This window comes from Petromyzon marinus, chromosome 22 (assembly GCF_048934315.1).
Source record: "Petromyzon marinus isolate PM22_M1 ecotype Great Lakes invasive population chromosome 22, UKy_Petmar_22M1.pri1.0, whole genome shotgun sequence".
In the NCBI taxonomy this organism is placed as follows: Eukaryota; Metazoa; Chordata; class Hyperoartia; order Petromyzontiformes; family Petromyzontidae; genus Petromyzon; species Petromyzon marinus.
In genome coordinates, this window is record NC_133688.1 from 12,895,478 (window position 1) to 12,923,309 (window position 27,832).

The following is a 27,832-nucleotide window of genomic DNA, read 5'->3' on the forward strand; positions in this document are numbered from 1 at the left end:
TTTGAGTGAAGATCTCATAGGTAGTGATTCAAGTTGCAGTTTATTGGCAATAGCATTCAAGACCCTGGGGCATCAATAGCAAAGGCCCTTCCTCCGGTTTTTGTACGGCAATAAGGAATGTGAAGCTGGTAAATGAGCGCAGACCTGAGGTCAAATGTGTTCTTTGAAACAGAGAGGAGATCCAGTAGGTAGTCTGCGGATGTTTTTGTAAGTACATCGTGAATAAATAAGATCTGGTGCACAAGCCGTCGAACATTAAGAGATGTTAAGTTTGACCCAATGTAGACCACCCCCTTAAAAATAGACATAAATAATCATCATAATATTGGCATTTATAAGGCATTGCTAAAAAGGTCACGGAAACTCAAAAAACCTTGCATCACATCTCGAACATTTAAAGAGCTAAGCATCCCTTTAAGTTGGACGATTTAAGGCATGCAGTCGGCACGGGTCTGATTGCAGCTCCGATTATATAGGAGGAGATCAATCAGTTTACAGATACTCATTTCTTTAGAAGTGCTTTTACGAAGCCACTGGAGATAATAGGAAGCAACTGGAGCTACACACTTTTAAATTTAGATTGAAACTAGTTTCTTTATAACTGCTTTTTGTCTTTATTTTGTTGTCCTTGCCCCGCACCTCCGATTAGCACGGTTGGCTAGGTACGGTACAAAAAAAGTTAATACATTTGTGTGAAGCCAAAGCAGCTCCTCTAAAATACCAAACAGTGGTAAAGGTTACGACCCAGCCCTGTAACTACTCGCTCTCGCCACTGCTAGTAGAAGGGGTTCCATCAGAGAGAGCTCTCAATAGCCCATATAGAGAGGATGTTGGCCTACTCTTCCATGCTGGACGAACATCTTGAAAGAGGTGGGAGTACCCACAATTTACCCCACCACACGTGACTTGTTGATCAACTAACTTCCCTGCATACTGTTGGGTGGACAGAGGTGGGGGGATTTCATGAACTTGCCATTGCCAGGAAATTGAGCCTCTCGATTGCAAGTGCAGTCTGCTAACCATCACACCAAGGCAGTATTGTCTTTAACAATAATACTACATCCAGAGAAGTCTCACTGAGTGTCAAGATTCCTTTAGGAGGGTCCACCCTGCTTGGGATGTTTTGATTGATAGAATGTTTGCAGTCACCTCAACACTATGAGCATTCATGGACAGGGGCGGAGCCACATGGGGGGGGGGGGCTGGGGGGGGCCTAGCCCCCCCTGAAATTTTGGGAAAGTCGGTAATCGGGATAACCGGATATCTGGCTGCTGCAAAATGCTGCAGGCTACCACCTTGTGCTGCCCTGCAGGCTGCCACCTTGTGCTGTCCTGCAGGCTGCCACCTTGTGCGCTGCCCTGCAGGCTGCCACCTTGTGCTGTCCTGCAGGCTGCTTGAGCGGCAGCCTTTCGAACTTATCGAACTTATTAGCCACATCAGCGGCTCCGACCTATTAATAAACTCCGCGTTCAAATCCAATAAAATTTGTTTTATAAATTTATGGCGCCCATTGGAAAACATAAACTGGATATCTCAAAGTCAAAATCCTGGCTGCGCCCCTGTTCATGGATGTATTATTTGGTTATTTCATTGTCAACGTTTTAATCTGATTATATGTACTATTGCTAATGATTGAAATCGACATTTTCTGTTCAGAAAACAACTGGTTGATAGTTTGAATACTCCAAAATGCTTTGGTAATATATTATAATTTGATATTCCAGAAATAAAATGAAGCATCCATTTAAATGCAAAGCTAAGAAAGCTTAAGATTAAATAAACTATATAGGTGAAAAAGAAGAGAGTCCCTGGTATTTGAGTAAGATATTCATTGTTTACGTGCATCATGACTTTATAGAAGAACAGATGCCAATTATTTAAAATGATGCCAATTATTTATCCAGTAAAGGCTCACTGTGTCTCAAGGCTTGTTCAGGAGTCCCCTACGACATTGTGTAACTTGCTGACCCACTCCTACTAAACATCTGTGCAAAAAGAGCTTCATAGCTCATCGGATTCCTCCAGTCTTAACAAAGATTCGGATTCTAATTTTATTTGGCACATGGGAGGAAACTGGAAAGCTTGAAGAAAACCCACACATTACAAGGGGGTGACACTCCACATTGCTATCTCCTGGCCATCTCAAGGCCCCACACCTACAATGCCTAGCCAGCCCCGACTGTTACCCATCCAAGTAATAGCCAGGCTATAACCTATATTCTTGGTTCTTTCGGTAAAGTGACTTTACCGAAAGAACCAAGAATATGAATCCCTGCAGTCACGAAAGCTTTAAATCAAAAGGCTATAACCTATTTAGATTCTGGAATCGGACGCATTATAGCCGTGTTCTTGACTAATTTTCAGACGGGGTCACTTTCACCGATAAGACATCAGTGTGAGGGCCGCCACACGTTTTAAACCATTGGGGTTTGACAGCAGCACGATGATGGGGTGTTTTCACAAGTGTATTGTCGGAGTCCGCACGTCAGGGGCCGCACCAAATACCACCAGAGGCCGCCAGTGGCCTGCGGTGCCTTGCAATGAAGAACATTGCATTATATTATCATTTGGTTCAAAAGCAAAACCTTGAGACACCACACTGCCATTTCACACACTCGCCACCTGTGCACTCACTCTCTGCCAGTGACTTACTGTTAGGCCAGCAGGGCCTGTGGGTCCAGCGGAGCCAGAAAATCCATTGTCTCCAATGGGGCCCTGTGAAAGCCACGCATGGCAGACCACAGTCGCAGGGTGATAGGTCAATGCCAGCCAAATCACCCTGTGGACAAACTTGACACTTCCACGTAACTTGATAAATTACATAAATGACTTTGTCTTGTGGTAATAGGTTTTACCCTTTTAACTGGCACAAAAAAGGTGTCAGTTTTTTGTTCCAGTTAAAAGGGTAAAACCTATTACTATATCTTGTTACTGGCAAAGGAGGTCTCATAATGACTTTGTCTTGATTGCCTGACATTACAATAATCTCACCTTGGGCCCAGGAAAACCTTCAAAGCCAGGAATTCCTGCTTCACCGTGGTCCCCCTGTGAAGAATACATTTTTTAAAGATATTTATCATTCTTCAACTCCTCAACAACATGTACTTGTTTTGAACAAAACCCGATTTTTCTATTTTTAAACTTTATTGCATATTTACAGAACCTCATCTGAGGACTACGGTACATAGCACAACATTGTATAGAAGACTATGAAAATATCGATGCAGTATGTTTTCAGGAAGATGCATACGTGTTGTTTACATCTACACATGTCGCAATGTAGGTACGGTATTGGAGAAAATATATTGTGCATTGACTACATTTCCTCGCTTAGAGGCATGCTGGCCTATCACATTTATTCGATAATTATAACTAAAAATAATGTCTCTGCTGTATGTATGTTGAATTTCTTTTGCACCGTACATTGCAAACTGCGCTAATCAATGAGCCACAGTGAAACAATGCCGCTGAAATTATATAATATTATTTAGTTATTTTCACATGGAAACGGATATGTTAAAGAGACACATTGTCTGCTTATTTAATTGATTATTTGATTGTCAGGTCATCAGACTAATCATGCCCTGGTGTATTTTTTACAGAAGTGTCATGGGCTTAGCTTTTTTTAAAATCTCAGTATAATGTTATCAACTCTGTGAGTACAGTCTTCCTCTAATGTAGCTCGAATAAAATCTAATCCTGTAGCAGTGTGATTTTCACATATGCTAGTACCATGTTCAAAAATGTACCATGACAAACTGTTCAGCTTCAGATTTTATAAAAAAAAAAATCAAGCACATTGGCGGAAAAAAATATTTTTTATTCCGCTGTGTACATTAACTTATAACAATGAAACAAGTATTCTTAGCTCTTTCGGTAAAGTCACGTTGAAGGGAAACAATAAAATAATAAAACATATATTGTTTTATATATATTTTATTACTATATAAAGCAATATATATTTTATTATTTTATTGTTTCCCTTCAACGTGACTTTACCGAAATAGCTAAGAATATGAATGACTGCAGTCACGGAAGCTTTAAATCTAAATTTAATGAAACAAGTGTGATATATCTGCACATGTTTAATGAACTTGCTTTGTTTATGTGGTTATAATATTTACCAGCTGCCCCTTCTCGCCTGTCTCCCCTTTGTTGCCCTGAGGGCCGTCGCTGCCCAAAATTCCTCGCTGCCCAGGTATCCCGGGCTGCCCATCCATACCGCGATCACCCTATGCAGGACAGGGTTCAAAGGTCACAACGTAAAATTGCACAGTAAACTTCACGATTAAAAAAAGTGTCAAATGTATATTTTTCATGAATACATTTCCACTGTTTCTCTCTCTTTTTGTGTCAACCAGATTATAAACCAGTTGTGCTCTCTCATAACTCAATAAATTATTAACTCCTGCAGAGCAGTGCATCTCCCTGTGTTACAGCACGCATAATAAGATACTGTATAACAAAAGCACTTCTGAGACCCCTTCAAATGACCTCTTAGACACATTAGCAGTGACGCACCATCCCATTTACCCTGCTGCAGCTAAATGTTTGTCACATGGCCGTCAAACTGAACATTTTTCAATCTTCAGAAAAAATGTTTCGTCAAATGAAACTAAAATATGACGTTACATACTTTATGGTCACAAATTAATGAATTGCTACTCGGCATCTATTAACATGTATTCTTAGGCTCATATTATATGCATTGAGTAATGCGTATGAGAATCTATTGCTGAAGGTATAAGGAAATAGTATCAATATTTTGAAGTTACATTTAGGTTCATAGCACGAAAACCAAACTATACAAACGAGATGCAATAAACGAAGCTGATATACAATAGATATGAGCCATTAAAAAACTGCAAAAAAATAAATGTATGATTTTACTGAATCCTGAACATAACTGACGAGGGGGAGGGGAGATGAGTCGGAACGCATACTTGTTATCACTGGGTAGCTTTCTCAGAGAATGTGCCGTGCAAATTAACACATTGAGCATGTGTGGTGTGTTAATTCAATGGCTCAGTGCAAGGGACATGAAAAATAGAATCCTCCAGTGCATGGGGTGTATAAATTTAAATGGCTCGCTGCACGAGCTGTGTAAATGTAAACGCCTCAGTGCTTGTGGAAGGGAAATTTACATCCCACTTGGCGCTGCCATCGTTTGTTTTGTGTTTCAAGGCCTGCTGGGTGCAGTGTGAAAGCTATCATTGTGCTTTTTCTCTTTTGCTAGCGAAGCAAAAGTCATACATTGGGTCCAGCTCTCGTTTAGCTGTGGAACACCGGGGATGGGCTCGGTCATTTTTCCACTTTGGAACGGGAGCCAACGTGGATCCTGCCATCAATATTCTTTCACAGGAAAATAACCCCCACCCCCCCCTCCCCCAGAAAACTCCTTAAACAGAAACACACACTTATGAGCCAAGTTCAGATTTTCAATGCTGGCATCAAATACCCCAGTGTAATGACGATGATGTAATTGATCTCTTTGCTGCGTTTTCGGGTTGTGCCGCGCGTTGCTCAGCATGACGTCTGATGTTTCACTCCAAGTGCAGCTTCCATTAAGCGTCTATGTCATTTCCTGAAAAAGCTCCCAGCACATGCAGCGAAACGTCTGACATCGTGCCAGACAACGTTCGGTAGCAACCTAGACACTGGAGAGCTATGCAGCAGAACCAACAAAAAGGAAATAACGTGATTCATGTATCTATCTGTGAAGGACTCGCAAAAGACTGAGTTTCAAGGCTTTATTTCAGGGGGTTCTTGTACAATGTTTTTAGGCCAATTCCTCATTCAAATGTGTTTTGCATGTTGGAGAAGAAGTATAATATCTCACAACATCGGAAAGAGCGGACAACTACATGTAACTAAACATTTTTTAACCGGCATATTATTACACAACTGACAAAAACATTGTATACCTGTTTATTAATGTGCTTGTTTGCACTCCTGTATGTAGGCATTCAATGTCCCAGAAACACTTACAGATTCCCCAAGACAGCGACGCTAATAAGTTGAAAATCGTGGGGAATACCAGGACACGTGGTGACCCAAGCGTCACCGCCCATGGAATAATGACCACCGCCTCAACCCCATCCAACCAGAGGACAACATTTATTTGACTGCATTTGATCTGGATGCCAGAGAGCTCACCTTGGCCCCCACGAGTCCCGCTGCTCCCGGTTGCCCAGGTTTTCCGAGTTTTCCTTGAGCACCTGCCAGGCCTGTTCTTCCAGGTTGACCCACACTGCCTGCATCTCCCTGTGAACAAATACATATCTTCACTCAATGTTGGAGGCAATAACGCTTTATATCTTAGTGTGCGTGTGCCCACTACGGCGTGGAGGAGGCTCATGAAGGACGCTACTGGACAGTTGGAAGCAGTCGGCCTCCAGGAACAATGAAAGGCAGAGGAGCGACACTCCCAACAACAACCAGAGTGCCGGGTGGCTAAAACACAGCAAGTTTGCATAGTAGGGTTACAGGTGGTGCATCGGCCAGTCATCTCAGTCAGTCAACCCATGGCACCTGGGTCAGTCCCGTGACCTCCTGCCAGTGGGCGTTCGACACTTCGTGTGGCCTCAAAATGCACATAGCCTGGCACAAGCACTGTGGTGACATCACCGCCACTTAGTGGCGAATGGCGATGTTGTACCCATGTGTATTATATTTGTCTCTATTTGTCTTTGTAGGTGCGTGGTGCTGGCCACTTACCCCGTCGTGCGCCGTACTGGCCTTCAAAGGTGCTTGCTAACAGCACTTGCCTCAAAAGTCTGTTGATGGCTACACGGAGGATATTTGTCTTTGTGTGTGTGTCTGGAGTGGTGGCGTAGTGATTATCACACTGCAGTTTGGTTTATATTGTATATATGTATGTTGAACTTCTTTCACACCGTACGTTAGTCTTTGACCTCCCATAGGTCGACTAAGCTTTTAAATGAGTACTTGATTTGGTATGTAAACATTAGCACTGGGGAGAAAAGGCAGCTAGGCATGGTTCTAGCCACACCACCCCATCGTGTGTCATGCCGCCCTTCAGCGATATTTGCTAACAGCACTTGCCCCAATGGTCTTTTGAGGCTATATGGGGTATCTTTGTCTTGTGTGTACTGCTTTTAGGCACTTACACATTGTGTATATGTCTGTATGTATGTATGTGTTTCTGTGTGTATTTATACGTGTCTATGTCTGTACATGTCTTTGTGTGTGTGGTCAAGAGTATATGCTTAATATATGTGTGCCTGGGTATGCTGCTTGCATTCGTGTGCGCATGTGCTTGCGTATATCAGTCAGTGTATGCTTGAAATGGATCACTCTATAACTGTAGAAAACCTGCTGAAGATTAAAGGTTTATCCTTTAGCTGTCAGTGAAGGGACACTGCCATCTTAAAGAAAACCATCTCCATATATGCATTCAGGTTTTCTCCCACTGGTCTGGAATTCATCACTTGACACTACACGAAGAATGAATGCAATAAAAGAAACACAATAAACTTCACTCACTGGGCCTTTTAAAGAATCTTTAACATTTTACACGGACATTCTTCAAAGCTGCCAAGCCGCAAATAAGGAAGAGCACCATCAATCACACATTCTGAAAACCACAAAATGCTGCAAAGCAGCCAAGACTATTGATATAATTATCACCTTAAAAGCACAAAAACTATGAAATAATTTTCTTGAAATACTAAACAGATATCCCAGAACATTTGGAAGCACAACCAACAATTGTCATCTTCAGCTAGCAATAGCTTAGAAAAGTGAGAACTGAATGTTCAATAACAAAACGATCAACAACCACGAAGGTATGAATTTCTTGATATCAAATTCTGCACTTCCAGTGGATGAGCACAACTCTTTGTTCACCCATTGTGTTTTAGTAGTATTCATAATAACACGATAATAGTCTTCAGCCCTTTGCCAATGCACTGTTGGATGATGGTCTCTTTATGCGGTTGCAGTAATGGTGAATCGTTTGGCCACACTTCATCGCGCTGGTCAGTGTGGGTTGGTGAAGCAGGAAGCGGTCTAGACATCGCTCCCCACTGATGTTGGCCTTGACCAGGACACAAATTCAGCTAGCTGCGCTAAATACTGTGCCGGTAAACATAGTATATTGGCGCGTGGCTGAAACCGTTGGACCAACATTGGATCAAGGTTGGCCCAACGTTTACTGGGGCACCCACTGCTCCACACCTTCGTCACGTTGCTGTTAAATAATCTCGAGAGCCGTAGCGAAAACGGCATTACGGCGTTTCTAATTTTCTTGCGCTAGGGTCTCAGAAAAGCTGCGTGGTTGTCGTGAGGGAGAGGCGCTTACGGGCGGTCCCGGTTTCCCGTCCTTGCCTGGCGCGCCCTCCAGCCCTCTCTCACCGTCCGGCCCAGGCCAGCCCGGCAATCCCCGTGGCCCATGGGGCCCTACCGGACCCTGTGTAAAGGACAACGAGACAGAAATAAGGTTCGCACACTTATCCGTTACACGTCGTAGGTTCAAGTTAGGATTTAAGGGTACGAGATTTGCATTTTATAGGCACATAAATGCCTCAGCAACTCAATGTGCCTTACATAATAATACAAATTTCAACTTGAAACACGCACATTATTTGCTCGCTCTCGTAGAGGAAGAATGCCTCAGTGGCACGATGAATCAGATACAAGCAAAATGCCAGCTCTGTGATGATCCAGCGCCAACAATGGCCTGAGCTCCTGCGGTCCGCTATATATTCAGGTGTTATCGGCCAATAAATGAATACTTACATGTGGGAGGAAACTGGAGCACGCAGACAAAACCCACACATGTGAGTGGAAAAACTATATCTCATACAGACGCAACAGGTGGAGTCAAAATGCTTTTCTGAACTCTCTTCTCCTAGTGAGCCAGGGTCTGGTACCTCAAACCACGGAAAGGGAGTTTCACAAAATGTGTGCGATCCACCAACCCTTTCCTCCACAGTGGTGAATTACAGGCATGCGCCACCACAAACCAGCTATTTAAACCATCTTCATCTCAACCATTCCCATGTCCTGCTGCAGTCTAGCCAAGGTGAACTCCAGCAGAAGCTGTACCTGTGCGACGCAAGATGTACACTGGACTGGCCTTTCAAATAGGCATTAGTCTGCCAGTGGAAGGTGATTTTGCGAAATGGTGTTTTCCCAATTCAGTAATTTGAGAGTAATTGATCTAACTTAGAAATTTGGACCGAGTCCCATAAGTGGGATTGTGTGTACAGTAAAATGTGCTCCCAACTGCCTTTGTCACCTAAATGCTGATGTTTATAGCTGACACTATGTACTAACTTTAGGCTAAGATGACCAAGGGGAGGGCCAGTCCAGGCTAAGATGCCAATTGACACCTGTTTTGTTACCTCAATGTTCCCAGATTGGAAAAGTCACGCGCGGGCGCATAACACAAATCTGCCATGGGAGGATCTGTCTCGTTTGACTGGGGCTGTCCCCAACACATTTCCTGTAATAATAGGGTTTTTTCCCCTTTTTTCTGGCAACAAAACTGAAACCTTTTTGCAAGGATTCATGTCTGCATTAACCACAATACCTGCAGTCAAAATGCAAACAAACAAAAAAAACATACTATGATAATATATGCATTGTCCTTGAAACTGATTGGTCCACACCAAGAGACGGCTTTCTTTTGAGCCTCGACCCAATTGGTGCTCGACCAGATGACGCCAAAAGGCGTCATCCAAACTCCACTTGCTGAAAAAAATCTTAAAAAGATTTCGCTCGACCAGACACAGTTGCAGCAGAAGCTGACAAAATATTACACAATTAACAAAACCTGCTGTTCTTTGCAAACCTCTACTTGCTTTGAATCAGATTATTTATTTATACTGGAGGAATCCGATGAGCTATAAAGCTCTTTTTCCACAGATGTCCAGAACTTTAATAACTAGGTATGTACAACAACTTTGCTCAAAATAAAGGAAATAACTGTTGAAGGGACACAACTGGAACACATAATAGTGTAGTTGTATACATATGGCGATTATTGAAGGAAAAGTAGAATGAATACGGTGAAATAAAGAGGTGAACGAGAGCAGGATTGCGTGCCTTTTCGGACAACTACTTTTGCTCATGGAAAGCAACAAACCAAGGTATGTCAAGGAGATTTTTTTCAATCAGTGCATACTGCTTGCCCATGATATGCATTGGAAACATGAACAATTGAACAGTTTATTTAGAACTCGCTTTTTTGCCCGTCCAAGGACGGGTGTAAATTTCAGTAAATCTGAAACTTGCAAGCGAAAAGCAGACCGCGACGTGATATTCATTGCATCAATTCGTGTGCAGTTTGTAAGGCTACGGTGACACAGACTTATTTAATTTTAAGGTTATAATCCCTTGTTCATCATGACGGCCTTTTTACTTCGATGTCTCAGTAGCGTTATGGAGATCACGTGACGTGAGGGTTCTGCCTTTGTAGTGAGGGTTGAAAGTTGACGCACAGGAGGGGGGAGGAGGCGCCTCGCCCCCCCCCCCATGTGGAGTGACGTCAGCCGCTAATTATTATTAATGGCGGGGGGTGTCCATTTGGAAGACGTCACATCTTCATGATTATTAATGAGGGAGGCTGTTCGATGTGGAGTGACGTCACCCGCTCAATGATTAGCAATGGGGGGGGGGGTTGCTCCATGTGGAGTGACGTTACTTGCTAATGGTTATTGGAGGGAAGGGTGCGGCATGTGGAGTGACGTCACCCGCTCATGTTTACTAATGAGGGGAGGGGTGCGGCATGTGGAGTGACGTCACCCGCTCATGATTATTAATGAGGGGAGGGGTGCGGCACGTGGAGTGCGCGACCTTCTTGTGCGTTCGTGTTTAATTTCCATGCAGGCATGAATATTAATGAAGGGGGGAGGGGCTCTTTTGCAGTGACGTCACGCACGGATGTAGCACTGTGCCGCGTAGATTTATTTTTGACCGTCACTTTCTGTAAAGAAACGTCAAATTTGAAGCGACTTTGTGAAAAAAAATATATTTCCGCTCGACCTTCTTCCACGTGAGTGTAGAAAGCCACCCGCTCATTATTATTATTTAATTATTAATGACGGGGGGGCGCATGTGGAGTGACGTCACGTGCGGGACACATTTCTGGGCTATTATAGTAGTAATTACCCTGTGAGCTAAGAAGCTCTTAAATCGGGTTTCATCAACAAAATAGAAAAAAACTATTAAATTTAAAACACGACGTTTGCAATAGGTCGCGTAAAAAAAATCTAATCACAATAAATACAGCAATGAAAAAAAGTCAACATGGACTCTGAGAAGGAATTCAGCAACAAATACCGTCTCCAAAAAAAAATCGGAGACATCTCGTTGACTGTTACCAAAAGTGGATTTTTGGCAGGAAACATTGTGAAAAGAGATGATAGCATTCAGATGAGATTGGCGAAGGAGTGGCAGCCAGCGGAGGGAACACACCCCTGGGGATTATATTCGCAGGACCGTAAGAGGGTTGGTGACATATATGGAGAGGCCTTCATCCAGCAGTGGAAAGATACAAGTTGCTGCTCCTGATGATGATGATGATGACAGAAGTAAACAAACTTAACAGGCAATACTGCAGGACTACAACAACGTACCATAAGTCCGGCTTTTCCTTGAGTTCCTGGTGTACCAGCTTTGCCCTTCGTGCCCTGTGGGTAAAGGCATTTGGATAACACTGCCATGAATGTGAGGTAATGCAACAATAGGATTTTCATACGAGAAAGCAGTCGTCACTTGGCTTGCACATGGCACACACGGGGTGGCCAAGTTGCTTCTTGAGCCGAGGTCCACGTGACAGCGCAGAGCTCATGGTGGATCTGAGGTTCAAGCCTCTCAGGCTAGCACTGTCAATACAGGAAAGCAGCTGGAGATGACTGAGTGGCTCAAGAAGCTCACAATGGCCACGTAAGAATGAATGAGAACCTGGATGTAAAAATGGGCAGCCATCCATTATTAAGCAACGAATGGTGTGAGCCTGACTGCACAAAACAAAAACCCATTGGGCATACAATTTAAAACTGTGGTTTATCATGTCAGCACATTGCAGGTATTGTTCGGGAAGGTACTCACCTCGTACCCTTTAGGTCCTTTTGGCCCTGGATATCCCCGCTCTCCCGGCTCGCCCTGCAACAACCAAGCAAGCTTATGAGCACACTAAGAGCAATACACTGCTTGTGGTGATCGGAAAAGGAGAAATGAACTTAAGAACGATGATCTCGGTGAAGCCGGATATGGAACACGTTTGAAAGACCGCAAGTCGTGCCATTCTGTGGAACAGTGTTGTTGGTGGTGCGACTTACGATGGGACCCTGCTCTCCTCTGGCTCCCCGTGATCCGTCAAAGCCGCGCTGCCCCTGCAGTTAACAACAAGCACGCATTTACCTCATTTCCATGGACAACTAACCTGAGTTGGAAAGGGTCTGAACTCGAGTCGAAGGGAAATTCACATTGGCTCAAAGAAAGCGGCATTTCACTGCCGAATAAAACTTCCCCAGGGCCAAAGGTCAAGACTGAATTGGTGACAAAAAAAATGATGGTACCATTACCTACTACATATTTCATTGGCATGTTCGGTGGTGACGATGCATTTCCACTCGGCCAGAAATTTGATGTAGGGAATTCAGGCCAGCTCCCACCCCCGCCCCCCCCCGAGAAGCAAAATCGGCCTGGAGAAATCTGGCTCCGGCCCATAATGGCATTGAACGTATTTGTCTAAAATACAAGGAAAGTGGTGACGGCGGAATGACCAACTGCAGTACGCACTTGGGTTTGTGGCTCGTGGAAACTAGCTAAATCTCCACATAGATGTATCACAAGCACTGGATTCTTTATTTTTATTGTAAAATTTGACAAGGGATGTGCTGTGCTGAATGGCCCCGTGGCATTAGTGGATTGCTCTCTCCTGTACCACTAGGCAAACCAGCACCATTTACTAAATAGGCCACACCCTGCTGGTGAGACCCGTTGAAGTTGAGACTGATGCAGTGGGCATGGTTTGATCAAACAAATTCTGCTGGAAATCAATGATTCAAAAGAACCATTGGTTTCTAGACTTAAATATGATTTAATTTTGAGGTAACCAGGTCGCTCAGATGTCAGAGAATTGAGATGGCATTATTGAATCTGGGCAGCCACCACTAATTACACCGAGTCCTTAAGTACTATATAGTGAGTCGATGGTCTCAGACTGGTTACCAATTTGAGTGCAACATTCCACAACTGATCATTAAATCTACTGTATCAGTTTTATACATCCTACTCTCCATAAAAGTCTCCTACAAGAGACTTCTTTATAGGCCATATTCGTTCCACTGCTGAATTGAAAGTCTCCCTCTGTCATCATCATCATCATCCCTCGTAGTTCTGTAATGCCACAATCCATCATACTCTCACACATTATCTAATCTCAGTGCTCTAACCCCATGGTAGTCATCCTCTATGAGATGTTCTCTTCGCTCGTTGGCTGCCACGCTTTTAGCAATCAACAGGCACGTTTAACAACTGTATTGTAAGTTAATGCTGGAATTTGTCAACATGCAATTGCTGACTGAGGTGGATTATGAATTCTGCAATTTGCAAAAACCCTGATATATGGAAATGAGAGGGCTTTTCATTGGAGGCAGATATGCAGGTACTGATGTGTAAAGCAATGACCACATATAATGGTGAACCAGTGGCGGGATTGATGAGGCCTGTTCTTTCGCCAAGCAGAGGCCCAAAAGCCGAAAATGCCAAGCAGCCAGCAACAAACAGAACTATCGAATGTGTAATATATAAGAATTTTTTTTTTTTAATTGAGAAAGGTTATAGGAACTTGGAGGAGGAGATGATGGAGGGTACTTACTGGGTATCCGACATCGCCAGGTTCTCCCTTCTCTCCGGGAGGCCCGACTGGGCCCTGCAAGTGACATGTTTTAATGATGTTAAAGTTTGCACGCTCAAGTCCAGTAAATCTGCATTCCAACCATAAATGTGTAGGTAAGCCATGAAAAAAGCTATCCCATGTTGGTATGAAGGGCAGTGGTAAAAATGTTCTGAGATTTATACGAATTATTAGGCTTGTTATCAAATCTCCATTTTAAGTACCAAATATATGATACATTACCTCATGCTATATTTATGAAACTTCAATACCCACTGGTCTGCGAGGTGGACAGCTGATGGCATGATATTCTCATATGCATTGATTTTAACAGGAACCCCAGTTTCCACTTACGTGCAAATTCCTCATTCATAAAGTAGGTCGAAAATCCCGATGCATTGTGAAATATCATGACACAATCTGAGTGTTACCACCCCCTTATATGCATGTGTGTTTTCCAGATACCCCCTGCTTCCTCCTACATGCCAAGTGCTCAATAATGGACATGGGCAAACATTTCATTGCAGGTCCCTTCTGAGAAAGAGGCTTGAGACTCAGTGCTGCTTTCCTACACGAGTAAAGGACATCGTTAAGTAAGGCTGTTTGTGTGTTGAAAAATAAATTCAGTGTGCACCGTAGCTTGTCATTTTAGAATCCCCATTCTTATAGGAAAAATAACGCAACAAATGTTCGTCGATAACACTGTGGCCTTGGCAGAAAAATGTATAATGGGCAACATTTTGGGTAATGGCCCTTCTTCATATCACATTCTTAAAAACATTGTGACCACCCGCTGTGCGTTTGTCAACTGCTGGCAGTGTGGCGAAACCGTGAGTGCAGTGTCACGCACGACTGTGTCAAATTCCAGTATTACTCTGCGACTGTGCCCAACTTGCGTTTGTACCATGAGGCCTTTTGGTCCGGGGGGGCCAAACTGTGTTCCGGGCTCGCCTGCCTGTCCCTGGTTAAACATGCAAAACCCGCAGCATACACAGACGACATTACTGCGCATGCATAGGCATCGGCGGGGGGGGGAGGGGAGCACGATACATAAGAGCACTGCTGCTGAAGTTGTTTTTTCCGTATTAACATTTTCCAACGCACGGTACGCTTCAACAATAAACACACTGGCCGACATTACAAGTCCTTAATTGCAGTGACCCTATTGTTGGAATCTCACGGGGTCGGCCATTCTATTATTTTTATACACAAGAGAGGTGGGGGAAGGAGAGCGCAGGCACCGAAGTTGTTTTGTAGAGAACGTCAAGGCTCCCGGAGCCTTGACGCGGCGTAGCAAGGCCGAAGCCACGGGTGCCACCACGAACCTCACTCTCGCATCCTGCTACTCGCTAGATCCCTCGCTTGGAGTGGAGTCAACACCTGACCTTCAAAGTGTGTCGCCAACTCCAATGTCTGCCTCAGTCACCTGTCCTCACATGTAACTATCTCACTCATTACAACCTCTTTCTGATGACATCTACAACAACAACAATCCCTCTTCAGGTTTTTTTTCTCAACTTCCAAGTTGCTTACACGATCTCGATATGAAATTCCTAGCATCCTTGACATGTACCTGTGTTCAAGGCCATAACCTTCTTAGGGGCTTTGACGTGGCCTGGTGGAAGGCACATTCGCCGCTTGTCGCAGAGGTTCATGGCCGTGATGATACTACACGCCGTCCGCTTCACAGTGGACATTAGAGATCCCCTAAAGTCGTTCCCAAGGGTGGAAAATTACCTGCCAATAACTCAATTGGGATTATTCACATAACAGCAGTCATTGCGCACCTCCTACTGTCAGACAAATACTCTTAGGTTGTCAGCCTGGTTAATAACATTAATTTGAAACGTCTTTTATAGTTGCATTGTTAAATTGTTACGAATGATGAAACAGGGAGATTAAGTATTGAACGTTTACCTTCTCGCCCTTAATGCCCGGTGGCCCAGAAGGGCCAATAGGTCCTTGGTGACCCTAAAAAACAAAACAACAATAATCATATATAAACAAAATGCAACTGAAGAAAGAACACATAAAATGAAACAAAATATTTACGTGTGTAAATACACAATGATAATGTAATACATTTCCTACTTTCTGTGACACAATTTGATAAATAGTCATAAGATGTTTAAATGGATTTAACAGAATTTCATGATCACCAAATGGAGGTGTAAGAAACCCCCCCCGCCCCCCCAAAAAAACAAAACACTCGGCGTTCCACGTGCTGCGTCAGCAACGTGAATGATTTGAGATCCTCAGAATACATTTCCTCATCACTGATTCTATTTGTCACCGACTTTCTTCTTTCTCACCATTACGAATACTATTATATCATTAAAAAAAAATTACGCGTGGACGGACGTGGAAGGGAAGTGCAGCGCAATCGTTACCGGGTAGCCAGGGAGCCCGTCCTCTCCTTCGGCTCCCATTGCACCAGGGGCGCCCTGCGGCGAAAGGCACAGCAGCGGTGTTACCCGGCCACTACTCCATCAGCGGCAAGGTGAGAGACCGCTCTCACGAGTTGTACAAACAAGAGGCGGGGAGTTTAACACGCAGTAGGCTTTCGCGACCAATGTTATCCACAATAGAGCTTTTTGGGTGAGATCGCGTAAGTATAAACGTGTCGTTAAATCCCGCCACCACCCGATACAGCCAATTAGTAAGGTTTGTCAAGTAAACAAAACGAGCCAATGAATTACTAGTTCAGCACGTATTCTTATGGGTCTTTCGGTAAAGCCACGTAGACAGAAATCGTCTTCAGCAATTGTCTTCAGGTGGCCCTAAGAATCACCTGAAGACGATTGCTTGTGTTGCGATCGAAACGTCGTGATATTTTTATTATTTTTCTATCTACATGGCTTTACCGAAAGACCCATAGAATATGTATTCCTGCAGTCACGAAAGCTTTAAGTCAAGATTTAATTCAGCACACCAGTGTGTTAGAGTAAACCCACAACATCTACAATTCGAGTACTCGAATTGAGAGAGTAAACCCATAACATCTACGAGTTGTTCTTTAGGGGTGCAATGATGCATCGAATCATAGAAAACATAAATTCTTAAGTGCGTGATGTATGCATCGACTCGGCAATGAGAAAATATACATAGGTTCACGTTGTGACCCCCGCAGCGTCTAGAGGTGCTACCATTCAGTACAAGGTATTTGTATTTTTATTTTTAAAAATTATATATTCTTAAATCAAGCCATGACCATGAATTGTAACATCGGATTTCAGAGGGGGGTGGCTAATCTTTGGATGGCGACTCTAGGCGCAGCGATGGCGAGATGTTGGTTGCCTCGCCTGGTGTGCAGGAGGTCGTGGGTTCGATCCTGACCCTGATGCCTGCTGTATATTTGGAGTTTGCATGTTCTCCCTGTGGCCGTGTGCATATTTCTCCGGGTCCTCCGTTTTTTCCCTCCACGTTTTAGAAACACGTGTTGCGAATGTTTTGGTGCTATAAATTTCCAGACGATGAGCGACTTTGTTCAGCTATCATCTTTGGCCACGTCGCTTCTGAAAAAAAAGAGCCATAGAGCTCAGTGGGCCTTACTTGGTTAAATAACAAAAACGTTTTTAGTTTACGTCCCAAGTGTTCACGCTTTGTAAGGGTGCTGCCCTCCAGTGGCCACTCAGTTCATCGGACAGGCATCCCTGTTTTCCCATATCAATACTAAGCAGAGATGTTATGCCTTGCTCACCCTGGACTTAGCCCTGAGAAACGTACGCGAGGGTGCCAAGAGCATCTGTGATGTTTTATCGGGGGCAGTAAATCTTGAACGCGTCTTTAGCTTCTTATTTATTTACTTCTTGTGCACATTCATTCGTGTAGGGAGGCTCCATTTAAATCTATATAAACCTTATTGGCAAGGAGGCCCCGTGCCTCCAGGAGTCAGTAGTTATCGTCGCCACGGGTAATTTTCCATACGAATCTGGCCAAGGAAAAGCCACGTGTAGGGGCCAAGCCATTTTTCAGACATGCCGCTGGGCTCGTTCACATTTTTGCTACTGGACAGCAGAGTTCCCTTTCATAAGGCGCCACACGCTCATGTCATTATATTTCTGCCGTGCCTTATCATTGTTAATATTATTACTATCATTGTCACCATAGTCACCAAGGTGAGGGTCTGGGAATAGGTCAGGTCAGGTTGCAGACAGGCAAAACTTTTTCGTGTGGTTCAAAGAGGACATCATAGTGTATTGGCCTCTCTAGGCCACCCAGACTCAAGATGAGCAATATTACATCAGAGGCACATTTAAATGTAATAAAGAAAATATATCTCAAAACTTGACACAGCCTATGAACAAATCACGTGGAATGTACTAAGCAGGTCTGAGCATGGATAATTATTTTATAGGAGACCTCCATGCATTAAATAGGTTGTTATACGCTGCTAAGGGTCTATATTGTCGGAGCACAGAAAAAAACTATATTGTTAAACTGTGTTATGTCAAAAATCAAATCTAGAATGTGTTATGTCCCCCGACCTGATCCACACAGCATGGGGAGGCCCTCATCCAGAAATGGATTTCCAAATGTGCTGCACACGTACAACTTACCACAGGACCTCTTGATCCTCGTGCCCCGACAGGGCCCTGGTTTCCTTTGCTGCCAGACTGGCCCGGTTTTCCTGGTTCTCCGATGTGACCCATTGCTCCCTTGTCGCCCTGACACGAGCCAGCCAGCCAAAAAAAAAAACGCAAACTCAAAACTGGACGGGCACCATGATGTACGCTGCAGCTTGTCAGCAGCAGTGATCGATGAGCTCACAAGTGAGTTGTGATGCTCTTGGCACAGTTTCAACTGTTGCTGCAAGTTTGTTCGAATGAATATTGCAATTTTTTCGGGAGCTCGTTTTAAAAATAACAATAGAAATAATGGATGGAATAAAATTCGGCTAATAAGCCGGTGCAAGGGTCTTCTGCAGTGAGTTTTAGATGAGAAATGGTAACTGATACGTAAACAAAAGCTCAGGCAAATGAGCCACTATTGCTGTATGATTTAAGACGCATCTGCCTGGGGGTGTGTTTATTTTTGGAACACTCACTTTCTTCCCCGGTTTTCCTCTTTCGCCGAGTTTTCCCAGCTTCCCTTCCATTCCCTGTAAAAGAAGGAAGGTGCCCAGTGGCAAATTCCATTCATTAGCGGTTTACAGGGGACCGAGCGGCAGCACGTTTCCCGCTTGTTGCAGAGGTTCGCGGATCGAGCCTGGCAGCTGCCCTGGTTAATACTGTGAGTGTAATAACCTCCATCACCACAGATCACCTGCTTCACAGTCGGTGAAAAGATCCCGTGGCGGCATTTTAAAAATAAATGACCACGTGTGCTGCAGTCATGGTCCAAATTTCATAAATCACTAAAAAATTACCTAATTGGAGACCAGCCACATAGCAACATTGTTCTCTGCTGGCAGATTCATGCCCACTTTCTGACCAGTGGTGCATTCACCTCGTGCCACACAGGGACAGCTGCCAATGGGGGGGGGGTCCAGATGCCACAGGGCGCCTCGAGGTGTACTGCATGGGAGGCACGGTCGAAATATCTACGACGATGTGTAACGTAACGGAAAAAAAATCACCCGGAATGCATCCACTCTTGTCAGATTTCAGAAGAGATATCAGAAGCTAAGCACGTTTCAGCCTGGGTAGAGGGTGGCCACCATGCACAGCAGGTTGCTATAGGCTGCTGTGGGGCCTTGTGGTGGTCATCAGAGAGCAGTGCAGCAAAATCCATTGTTGTACTGTACGTTTCCGCTCACATTCAGTGTTCTCTTCTTCGATAACCCAAAATGACCAGCGTGATGAGGTATGGTCAAATAACACCCACGATCTGTATGGGCATGGGGAGGCCTTTATCTAACAGTAGATTTCCAAACGGATGTACAATGTTAGTGGAAAATATAATTGTATTGAACGGCATATAAAATAATAATTCACAGTTTTAAACAAGGATGCATCTTGACAAAAGTAGTCAGGGTGAAACATTAGCTGCTGTTCAGGTTTCCTTGTGCATGTGTATATTTATTTACGTAGAAAAAAGGCATGCACTTATCCACGAACACACCAGCATTTGCTGGGCATAGTGAAAAAGCTTGGATGCCGATTTGCCGACAAACTTAAGTCCACACGCTCGATTAAAAACAATCCAGGGGATTCCGTCATCCTTCTATTGGCGATGCACAACACTCTGCAGCGTTGTGTTCAGTTTTTTCGGGTTCCTAACAATCTGCTGCTGTTTGGCGTTTGGATTTTTTCTTTTAGCAGCTTGGCACTGGGAGCACTGGAGAATTATTTTCCAAAACTAACACAGAGATTACAACTTAAGTTTTCGTTTGGCTACAGAGTTATTTTTTTGAGAGATCGTTCATTTGTTTATGCATCAGCTGGGGTTTTGCGTTAAAAAGCGACAATTTATTCTCGGCCGACATCTCAATGCTGGAGTCAGTAGGTGAGCTGGTAGCAGTTGTCAGGGCAATGCATTTGCCAGACATAACAGCAGGTCCCGCTGTGCTGAGACCACCAAAACCCGAACCTTTGGTGCCCTGAAAGGCCAGTTTTGGATCCAAGTGAGAGGCAGGCAGCAAATGTGACGAGGAGCTTAGCAACGGGAAACTCACCCTCATACCCACAATCCCCGGGTCTCCAATAGCTCCTTCTTTCCCCTTGTCCCCAATGTCGCCCCGTTCTCCATCCTCCCCATTCAGTCCCAGGTCTCCCTTCTCTCCCTGCACCAAGAGACGGTTGACAGAGAGATCGATACACACACATATTCCTGCTCAATCACCTTTAAAACTGAACAGGGCAAACAGAGAATGTGCAGAGGGCATGTGCTTTTTGGTTAAAGCTGTAACAAGGCACCATGGTGGCAAATTAATATGCATTTCCAGTTTCAATAGTCATGGAACCTGGCATGACTGAAACAGGCAGGCAAGGGAAGGAGCTGAGTATTGCACATCATCTCTTATTACCGTTCAGCGTGGCTGACGTCTGTCTCACCTCTTGTATCCAGACAGCACAGTCTTGCTGTTTAGGAAAATACAATCGGCTTTGCCAACAACTATTTTAAGCATGCTTCGTGCTGAAACGTATCCAAAGGAAAACACCAATACCGGCATAATGTGTTTATTAATGTATCAGCAAGTGGGATGAACAATTACACATTCGTTCAGCTTAAGAACTGTGCTAGACTGCGTGCACACTTTTCCTTTGTCCATTAAGGGGCTCTAAAGCTATTCATTCAGAGTACTGTCAATATCTGTATTTTCTAAACTGCCTCTTGTTCAACGCAAGAACAAGTCCCATAAATATACAACAAAAGGCATTTGCACCACAGCACATGACACTTCTTGGTAAACAAAAAAAAATCAAACACATTGTGATATGGCATAATCCAAGCCACTGTAAAACACTGCAGGCCACGTAGAGAGGTACAACTGACTGGGGGAGGTTGTTTTTGTTGGGTTCGGAAAGGCTTGTGGCCGGGGAGGGCTCATTGAGTGGATAATGCAAGACACACCAAGTCGCCTTTTTATGAGAGTTGTGCTCATCACCAGGGGACATGAATGTCTCATGTCTTGCCAGCATTAAAGCTCCGATGCTGACTGTTCACAGACAGCAAAATGCCTGTCCAAGGAGAGCCAAAATTGACCACCTGATATAGAGATATACTCTTTTCCCTGCGTGCAACAGGGCCACATTGCATGAAAATGTTTCATAACACCAACAGTGGGTCAACGTACTTTGATTCCATCTTTTCCTTGTGGTCCATCATCACCGACTGGGCCTGGCAATCCCTGAGGTACAGGCGTACACATTAATACATGTGTGCGTGTCTGTGTGTGAATGCATATGCTGTATGTGTGTATATTACGCTAGCCTAAACCGTATTAAGAACGTGTCTAAATCATTATGAATGCAACACACTCAAGAGAATAAATGTGGTATTTATGATTCTAGGCACAGTTACACTGGAACACTCCAGTAAATGTAATGCTACTGATTTTCATTTTAGAAATATTTTTTAATAGCTGCTAACAAAAATGTTCATTGTAATGGCCTGCCTGCCGAGTGTTACAAGCACCCCTGGCCTAACGAAGAAAGATGCCGACGACTCGCCAGACGCGGTGTCTGCAAGTGAGGCCTATTTGTTGCGAATGAAAAGAAGTCCAGCGTATGATTTACATGCCATTACGTGCTAATGTACGAGATGAGCAGCCCCGCTGCATCTGTAATCAATCTGGAGCGCTCCACGCGGCCCCAGTAAAATACGCGCTGTACCGCCGACGCACGCGAGTGCGTTTTGAAAAACAGATGACGCGCTTCTCCATTCTGCTGTTGCTTCAACGTCAAAATCAAGCATCTGTGCCGCAGCGGGAATGTCTGCAATGGAAGTTGCAAGACACCTTCGCTGCATCTCATCAGCAGTGCCCTATTAGTGGTTTCGTGCACTATTGCCACCGGGCAGTTTGGCTGCACAGTGTCAGGCCGCGGCTTGATCCTGATGAGCCTCGGTTGAGCTCATAACAAATCTAAGTTTCCTGCAAGTGTCAGGGCACTCAACTGGCGTTGGAATAAGGGTGCACTTTGCTCATTAGTCCAAGAAAAGTCTAAACCGGTCTGCATTTTTGCCTTGTGTAAGGTGGTCTCTGCGTCTTAATCCTGTACTTTGAAGGTGGGGTTAAAGATCACGCTGTGGCAGTACAGCAAGGCAGCGCATGTTAATGATTCCTGTCTGAGCCTGAGTTGAACTTAGGGCCCTGGATTTGCAAACACGGCCCTGTGTTGTTTCGAGCAGCGCAGCTTTGGAAGCTGAGCCTGCCGCCCACTCACATCTCCCGCTGCCCTCCTCCAACATTCCATGTGCTGGCGTGTCTTTGTGGGGTACCTACCCTGGGCCCCTCCAGACCGGGCTCCCCTTCACCTCCTAATGGCCCAATGTCGCCCTGCAAACACAATTACATCATATGAAAAAACTAAGAATAGGTTTTGCCCTTTCTGGCAATAAAACAAGAGGTTGTTAAGATCTTTAAACACCAAATAGAAACATTTTGCAAGGGATCAAGTCTGGATTAACCACACACAGGACTTGTGGTGAACATGCAAACAAACATGCTCTGGTAATATACGGCATTGTCTTTGAAACTGATTGGTCTACACCAGAGACAGCCTTCTTTAGGGCCTCGTCTCAACAGTGTCAGACCAGAGAATGCCAAAAGGTTTCTATTTGGTGTTTGAACACCTTAACACCTATTTTATTGCCAGAAAGGGTAAAACCTCTTCATATTCTTTCATACTATGACACTGGCAAAAAAAGGTCCCACATTTGCATCAGCCGCACATCCGTACAAGCTGATGCACACATCCTCTGTCTGTGGCAGGTTCAAATCCCATTGAAAACAAATGTCTATGTTTTGAGTACACACAAAGTAATAGAGAACATATGTAAACAACCGGTCAAAATTTAAGCTTGGATGGATTAGTTGAAACCCCAGGGAGTTCTTGTGTGGGCTCTGCACTGATATTATTTTAAGATAAATTAGCAAATAAATATATATTATTTTGTAACAGTTCCATTATTATACTGTACTTACTGGGAAGGACCATGCTGGAAAGACAGTATAATTAAATTAAACTTTGGAAGGGTAAAGGGCTTTGTTGGCTAAAGATGAATCGTACAAGCTTTGACATTTAATGCTACATCCCCGATTGAAGGCCTCTGTGTTGAAATACTGGCTATGAGTATTTCTCTTTCTTAACGTCTCCTTCGCGCTCTCAGATTCGATCAGCTGACACCACACACCAAAAAAGCACGAGTCACGGTAGCTGGAGGGAGATTCTCTTTTACGAAATAAAGGTAGTTTTATGTAACGTGATTCAGCTGAATTGGGCTTGGCACAGACGAACAAGATGACCTTTGTCTCCGATTTTAGTACAATTAACATCACATGACTCATTACACGAACAATTTCAGAGCTCGCTTCGGCTATTTACATCATTAACGGATTTTAATGTTTGTATTCATCTGCCCCAGTTTTTTACGATGTTTCACAACACCCGCAGCAAAACAGTTGTCGCTTCTACACAATAAGGAAAGCACGGGTGACCACCGCTGTTGAAAAGTGCTAGAATCAATAGTAAACGAATTAATTCAAATAACTCCCGACCTGCCGACCAAGAACCCAGCATTATTGCATGTGATAATACAGGTTTGCAGAAGGTTTCAAGGTTTGATCATTGAAAACCCATATCTTTGCATCTGTGATGTCATTTAAGAGGACAATTAATAAAATGGGCTGTTCTTTATGAGGAAGGACACCAAGGTCATGAGGGAAAACAAATTGGTATCGTACCAGGGCTTAAACTGTACATAATTCAACCAACAGTTTGTACATAGTGCCCCTTAAATTGGTGCTTTACCAATGCAAAAATGAACAATGTGGCCGAGTAAATGGCATTAGCTTAAAAATGAGAATTTGAGTTGCATTACTTTTTGCCGAGTCCACGTTTTCCTCATCAAATCACACGCATAAACGTCAAAACGGTACTTCAATGCTTTGCGAAGAAACCAAATGTCTGGAAAACTCATTATTGGGACTGGTGGATGCGACGAAACAACCAAGCCACTTAATATGAAATGCAAGTCTACACTCATTTGGATAATATTCATAGGTGCAGCTGCGTAATTATATATTTCTAAAGCAATTAGTCTGAATTGCGAGTGGCCTTTTCTGTATCGGCATTACCTTTTCACCTTTCTCTCCTTGCAGTCCGCTCTCCCCCGTTGGCCCAGGCAAACCCTGCCAAAGCACAAACAAAAGCAACCTTGTAAGAGATAAACATGGGGGAAAAGCAGCTGAGCGTCAAAAAACCCATTTCACACACATACACAGCCATGGGGTGGTGAATGCCAGTGACGGGATTTCAAGAATGAATTCATAGCTGTAACACTGTTTTCAATTTATACAAACCCATTCTGCACTGATGTGGAGAATGCATGTTGAACTTCTTTCACACCGTATGTAGCCAACCGTGCTAATCGGAGGTGCAAGGGCCTTAACAGACTGTTGGGGCAAGTGCTGTTAGCGAGCACCTATGAAGGCCGGCACGGCATATGAGAGGGTGGATGGCCAGCACCACGCCCGGCCGCCTTTGTCACCCTCGTGGCGATGTTTACACAATGCACCAGGTACTAATTTAAAACCTAGGAAAGGCCCAGGACCGGCTCAGATATTTCGTCACTGGTGTTGGCCGTGAGCGGGAATCGAACTTGGGACGCCGGGTTCGTAGCGCAGCACGCTAACCGTTACACTAGTGCTCTCAACTCAGGGACACAGACACAGAGACTCACACAGGGACACCCTGCCTGGGGAGACCAGGCTCGCACCGTGGTTATCAGCATGCAATGATTGCTTTTTGCACTGAACAGGGCATAGTTTCGACAGAGTGCTCTAACCACAAACATCTGGAAATTCAGCAGCATTTGGCTAACAAGCTGGGCTCTGCTTACAAACTAAGACGGTAAAAACTGGTCCAGAGTTCGCTCGCTTAACAAAATGCTGTAGGATAATATTGGTCTGGAAAGCAAGTTAGGCCGATGGGCAAAAATATGTATTTATATGTGGAGACACAGAACAGAGTTCTGCTATGCATGCTTTTGTTATAATTTAGTGATAAAAAGGCTTTATTTATAGTTCGTTAGTGTGACAGGTTAGTTTAAGAAACATGAAAACAAGAACAAATACTGTTTAAAAAAATAATTATTGGAGGGTGGAATATAAGCATCGTGGGTGATGTTCAAATTAAAAAAACATTTGTTTTTCCTCAAAAGCAAAGACATGAGTAGAAAACAATTAAAGTGTACAAAGTAACGGGAGCGATGATTGTCAACCTTCCAAACATTAACCAAGCCTAACCAAGGTTTAGGGAACGGAGGCAGAATTAAGTAGTCTTACCAGGGCCTAGCAATAATGTCGAGAAGCTAAGGCAGGTGAGACTTAGATTGTTTGAGCACGTGTTGAGAAGAGACAAAGAAGATGTTACCTGAAGGGTTATGGAGGTGAGAGACCAAGTATGTATGTATGTTGAACTTCTTTTGCACCGTAGGTAAGCCAACCGTGCTAATCGGAGGTGCCAGAAAGTTTAGCAGGGCTAAAGAGATGCCAGTGCAGAGCAGAAGAATGGAGTGAGACAGTGGGTGAGATTGAAGGATATTGTGGAACATATGATCGTGGATGTGACTCGAGAAGATGCACAGTATATGAGTACATTGATGCTCTTTGGTTCTTTCGGTAAAGTCACGTAGGTAGAATAATAAAACAAAATAAAAACTGCATGCAGTCACGAAAGCTTCAAATCAAGATTGAGTACATTGAAATAGACAATCCGAGCAGCTGACCTCATGGACGTTTGGCTTTGGCTAACAACCCAGCATTATCTTCTGATATATGGTACAACTATGGTGATTGGTTCATAGGCTGCATATCTCCCCAATGTGTACAAGTGTAAAAAGACATCGACGTCTTTCGATGTCCGTGTATGTGTTGTGTGCATCTCTTGCAATCTCCAAGTATCAGCATCGAACCTGTGTTCCAATGTCTCCCACGGTGCCCATCTCGCCCTTCGCTCCGCGGGGTCCCTTTGAACAAACAACACGTAAAAAGTGCATGAAAAGAAAATACTTGTGTCATAAAATGTAATCCACATTAACGAAGCTACGATGAAACTAGAATGCAAACTAAGCTCTTTCTTCTTAACTCTAACGATTTTAACAAAGGTGGCACTGCCGCCGTAGCAAAGCACATCCTACTACTTAACCAGATAGAAGTGTGTGGTTGTCCACAGTGGTCATGTGCAGCAGAAGCATTAGCTACGTGTTTGTGAGCACGTGCTACTTTCTCTGCGCTTTATGGGCAGATATTTGATTCCGACCCTGGCACCTGTATATTTGGAGTTTGCATGTTCTCCCTGTGGTCGCGTGAATTTTTATCCGGGTCCTCTGGTTTTCCCTCCACATTTAGAAACATACGCTATGAGTATTTGGCTATTTAAAATTTCCACATAAGCCACTTCATTGAGCTTTCATTTGTGGCCAGGTCACTTCTGAAGAAGAGCTATATTGCTTAATGGGCCTTACCTGGTAAAATCAAAAATTGTTTAGTTTAGTTTGTGTGCGAACCCCACCAACCCAGTGATGGCTCGGCAAAATAAAAACAGAAAAAAAAACGCCACCCCATCATTAATACTTACCTGCTCATAATAAATTATAAACTGCGTGCACCCCCCTCCCTCCGCGGCTTCCCCCTCTCTACCACCACAACCACCACCCTGTGGGCTTCAGTGCCCCACCAATAAATATATCCACACCGGCCACCACTGCCACCATACACGAGCGTTCATTGCAGTTATGTGCAGCAGAATTGTTGGCTGCGTGTTTAACAGCATGTGTTGGTTTCTTTGTGCTTTTGTGTATGAATCCCACCACAGCCACGCATCGAAATTATTAAATGCAATTTCACGCACGGGTGGTCCAATCGGTCCCTTGATTCCCACTCCACCAGGTGTTCCCTGCAAGCCCTGCCAAAGACAAAACGTTACTCGTTTTATGATTCTCCGCTCACCTGCCAGAAGGAGATGTTTATTGAGTGTGCACATGTACAAGGGTTTAATCGCTGGACAGCAGCCAATCAAAAGCTGAAAAAAGCTAAAGCATTGCAATTCACAAAATGAACACATTTCGAAGCAGAATGGAATTTTACAGTGACTAAAGTAAACAAATCAACAAGCGAAAGTTGATTTGGAAAATGTTGACATGGTCCTCCCATTGCATTTATCCTATATCTCTGCAAAAAAAAATCTGTAAGAAACTGTTGGAAATTAATTTTGTCGTAGTGCTTACCTTACTGTTTAAACTTTTGCATGGCTTAATATTGCAACTTTGTCAATTTGTGTCGTGATGGTAGCACAT

The 27,832-nt window shown here is 43.9% G+C and overlaps 1 protein-coding gene across 2 annotated transcripts in view; it reads right to left on the minus strand.

Moving 5' to 3' along the window:
• Positions 1–27,832, minus strand: part of COL24A1 (collagen type XXIV alpha 1 chain) — a 150,340-nt gene that overhangs the window by 12,172 nt on the left and 110,336 nt on the right. For both annotated transcript variants that reach the window (XM_032959009.2, XM_032959010.2), the window contains exons 32-51: positions 27,388–27,441; positions 26,450–26,503; positions 24,612–24,665; positions 22,758–22,811; positions 21,609–21,662; positions 20,487–20,594; positions 18,918–18,971; positions 18,430–18,537; positions 16,261–16,314; positions 15,788–15,841; positions 14,775–14,831; positions 13,853–13,906; positions 12,309–12,362; positions 12,079–12,132; positions 11,604–11,657; positions 8,324–8,431; positions 6,157–6,264; positions 4,125–4,232; positions 2,992–3,045; positions 2,653–2,715 (exon numbers count right to left, since the gene is read on the minus strand). In XM_032959009.2, coding sequence (XP_032814900.2) covers positions 2,653–2,715; positions 2,992–3,045; positions 4,125–4,232; positions 6,157–6,264; positions 8,324–8,431; positions 11,604–11,657; positions 12,079–12,132; positions 12,309–12,362; positions 13,853–13,906; positions 14,775–14,831; positions 15,788–15,841; positions 16,261–16,314; positions 18,430–18,537; positions 18,918–18,971; positions 20,487–20,594; positions 21,609–21,662; positions 22,758–22,811; positions 24,612–24,665; positions 26,450–26,503; positions 27,388–27,441 — 1,362 coding nt within the window. The remainder of the gene's footprint in view (positions 1–2,652; positions 2,716–2,991; positions 3,046–4,124; positions 4,233–6,156; positions 6,265–8,323; positions 8,432–11,603; positions 11,658–12,078; positions 12,133–12,308; positions 12,363–13,852; positions 13,907–14,774; positions 14,832–15,787; positions 15,842–16,260; positions 16,315–18,429; positions 18,538–18,917; positions 18,972–20,486; positions 20,595–21,608; positions 21,663–22,757; positions 22,812–24,611; positions 24,666–26,449; positions 26,504–27,387; positions 27,442–27,832) is intronic.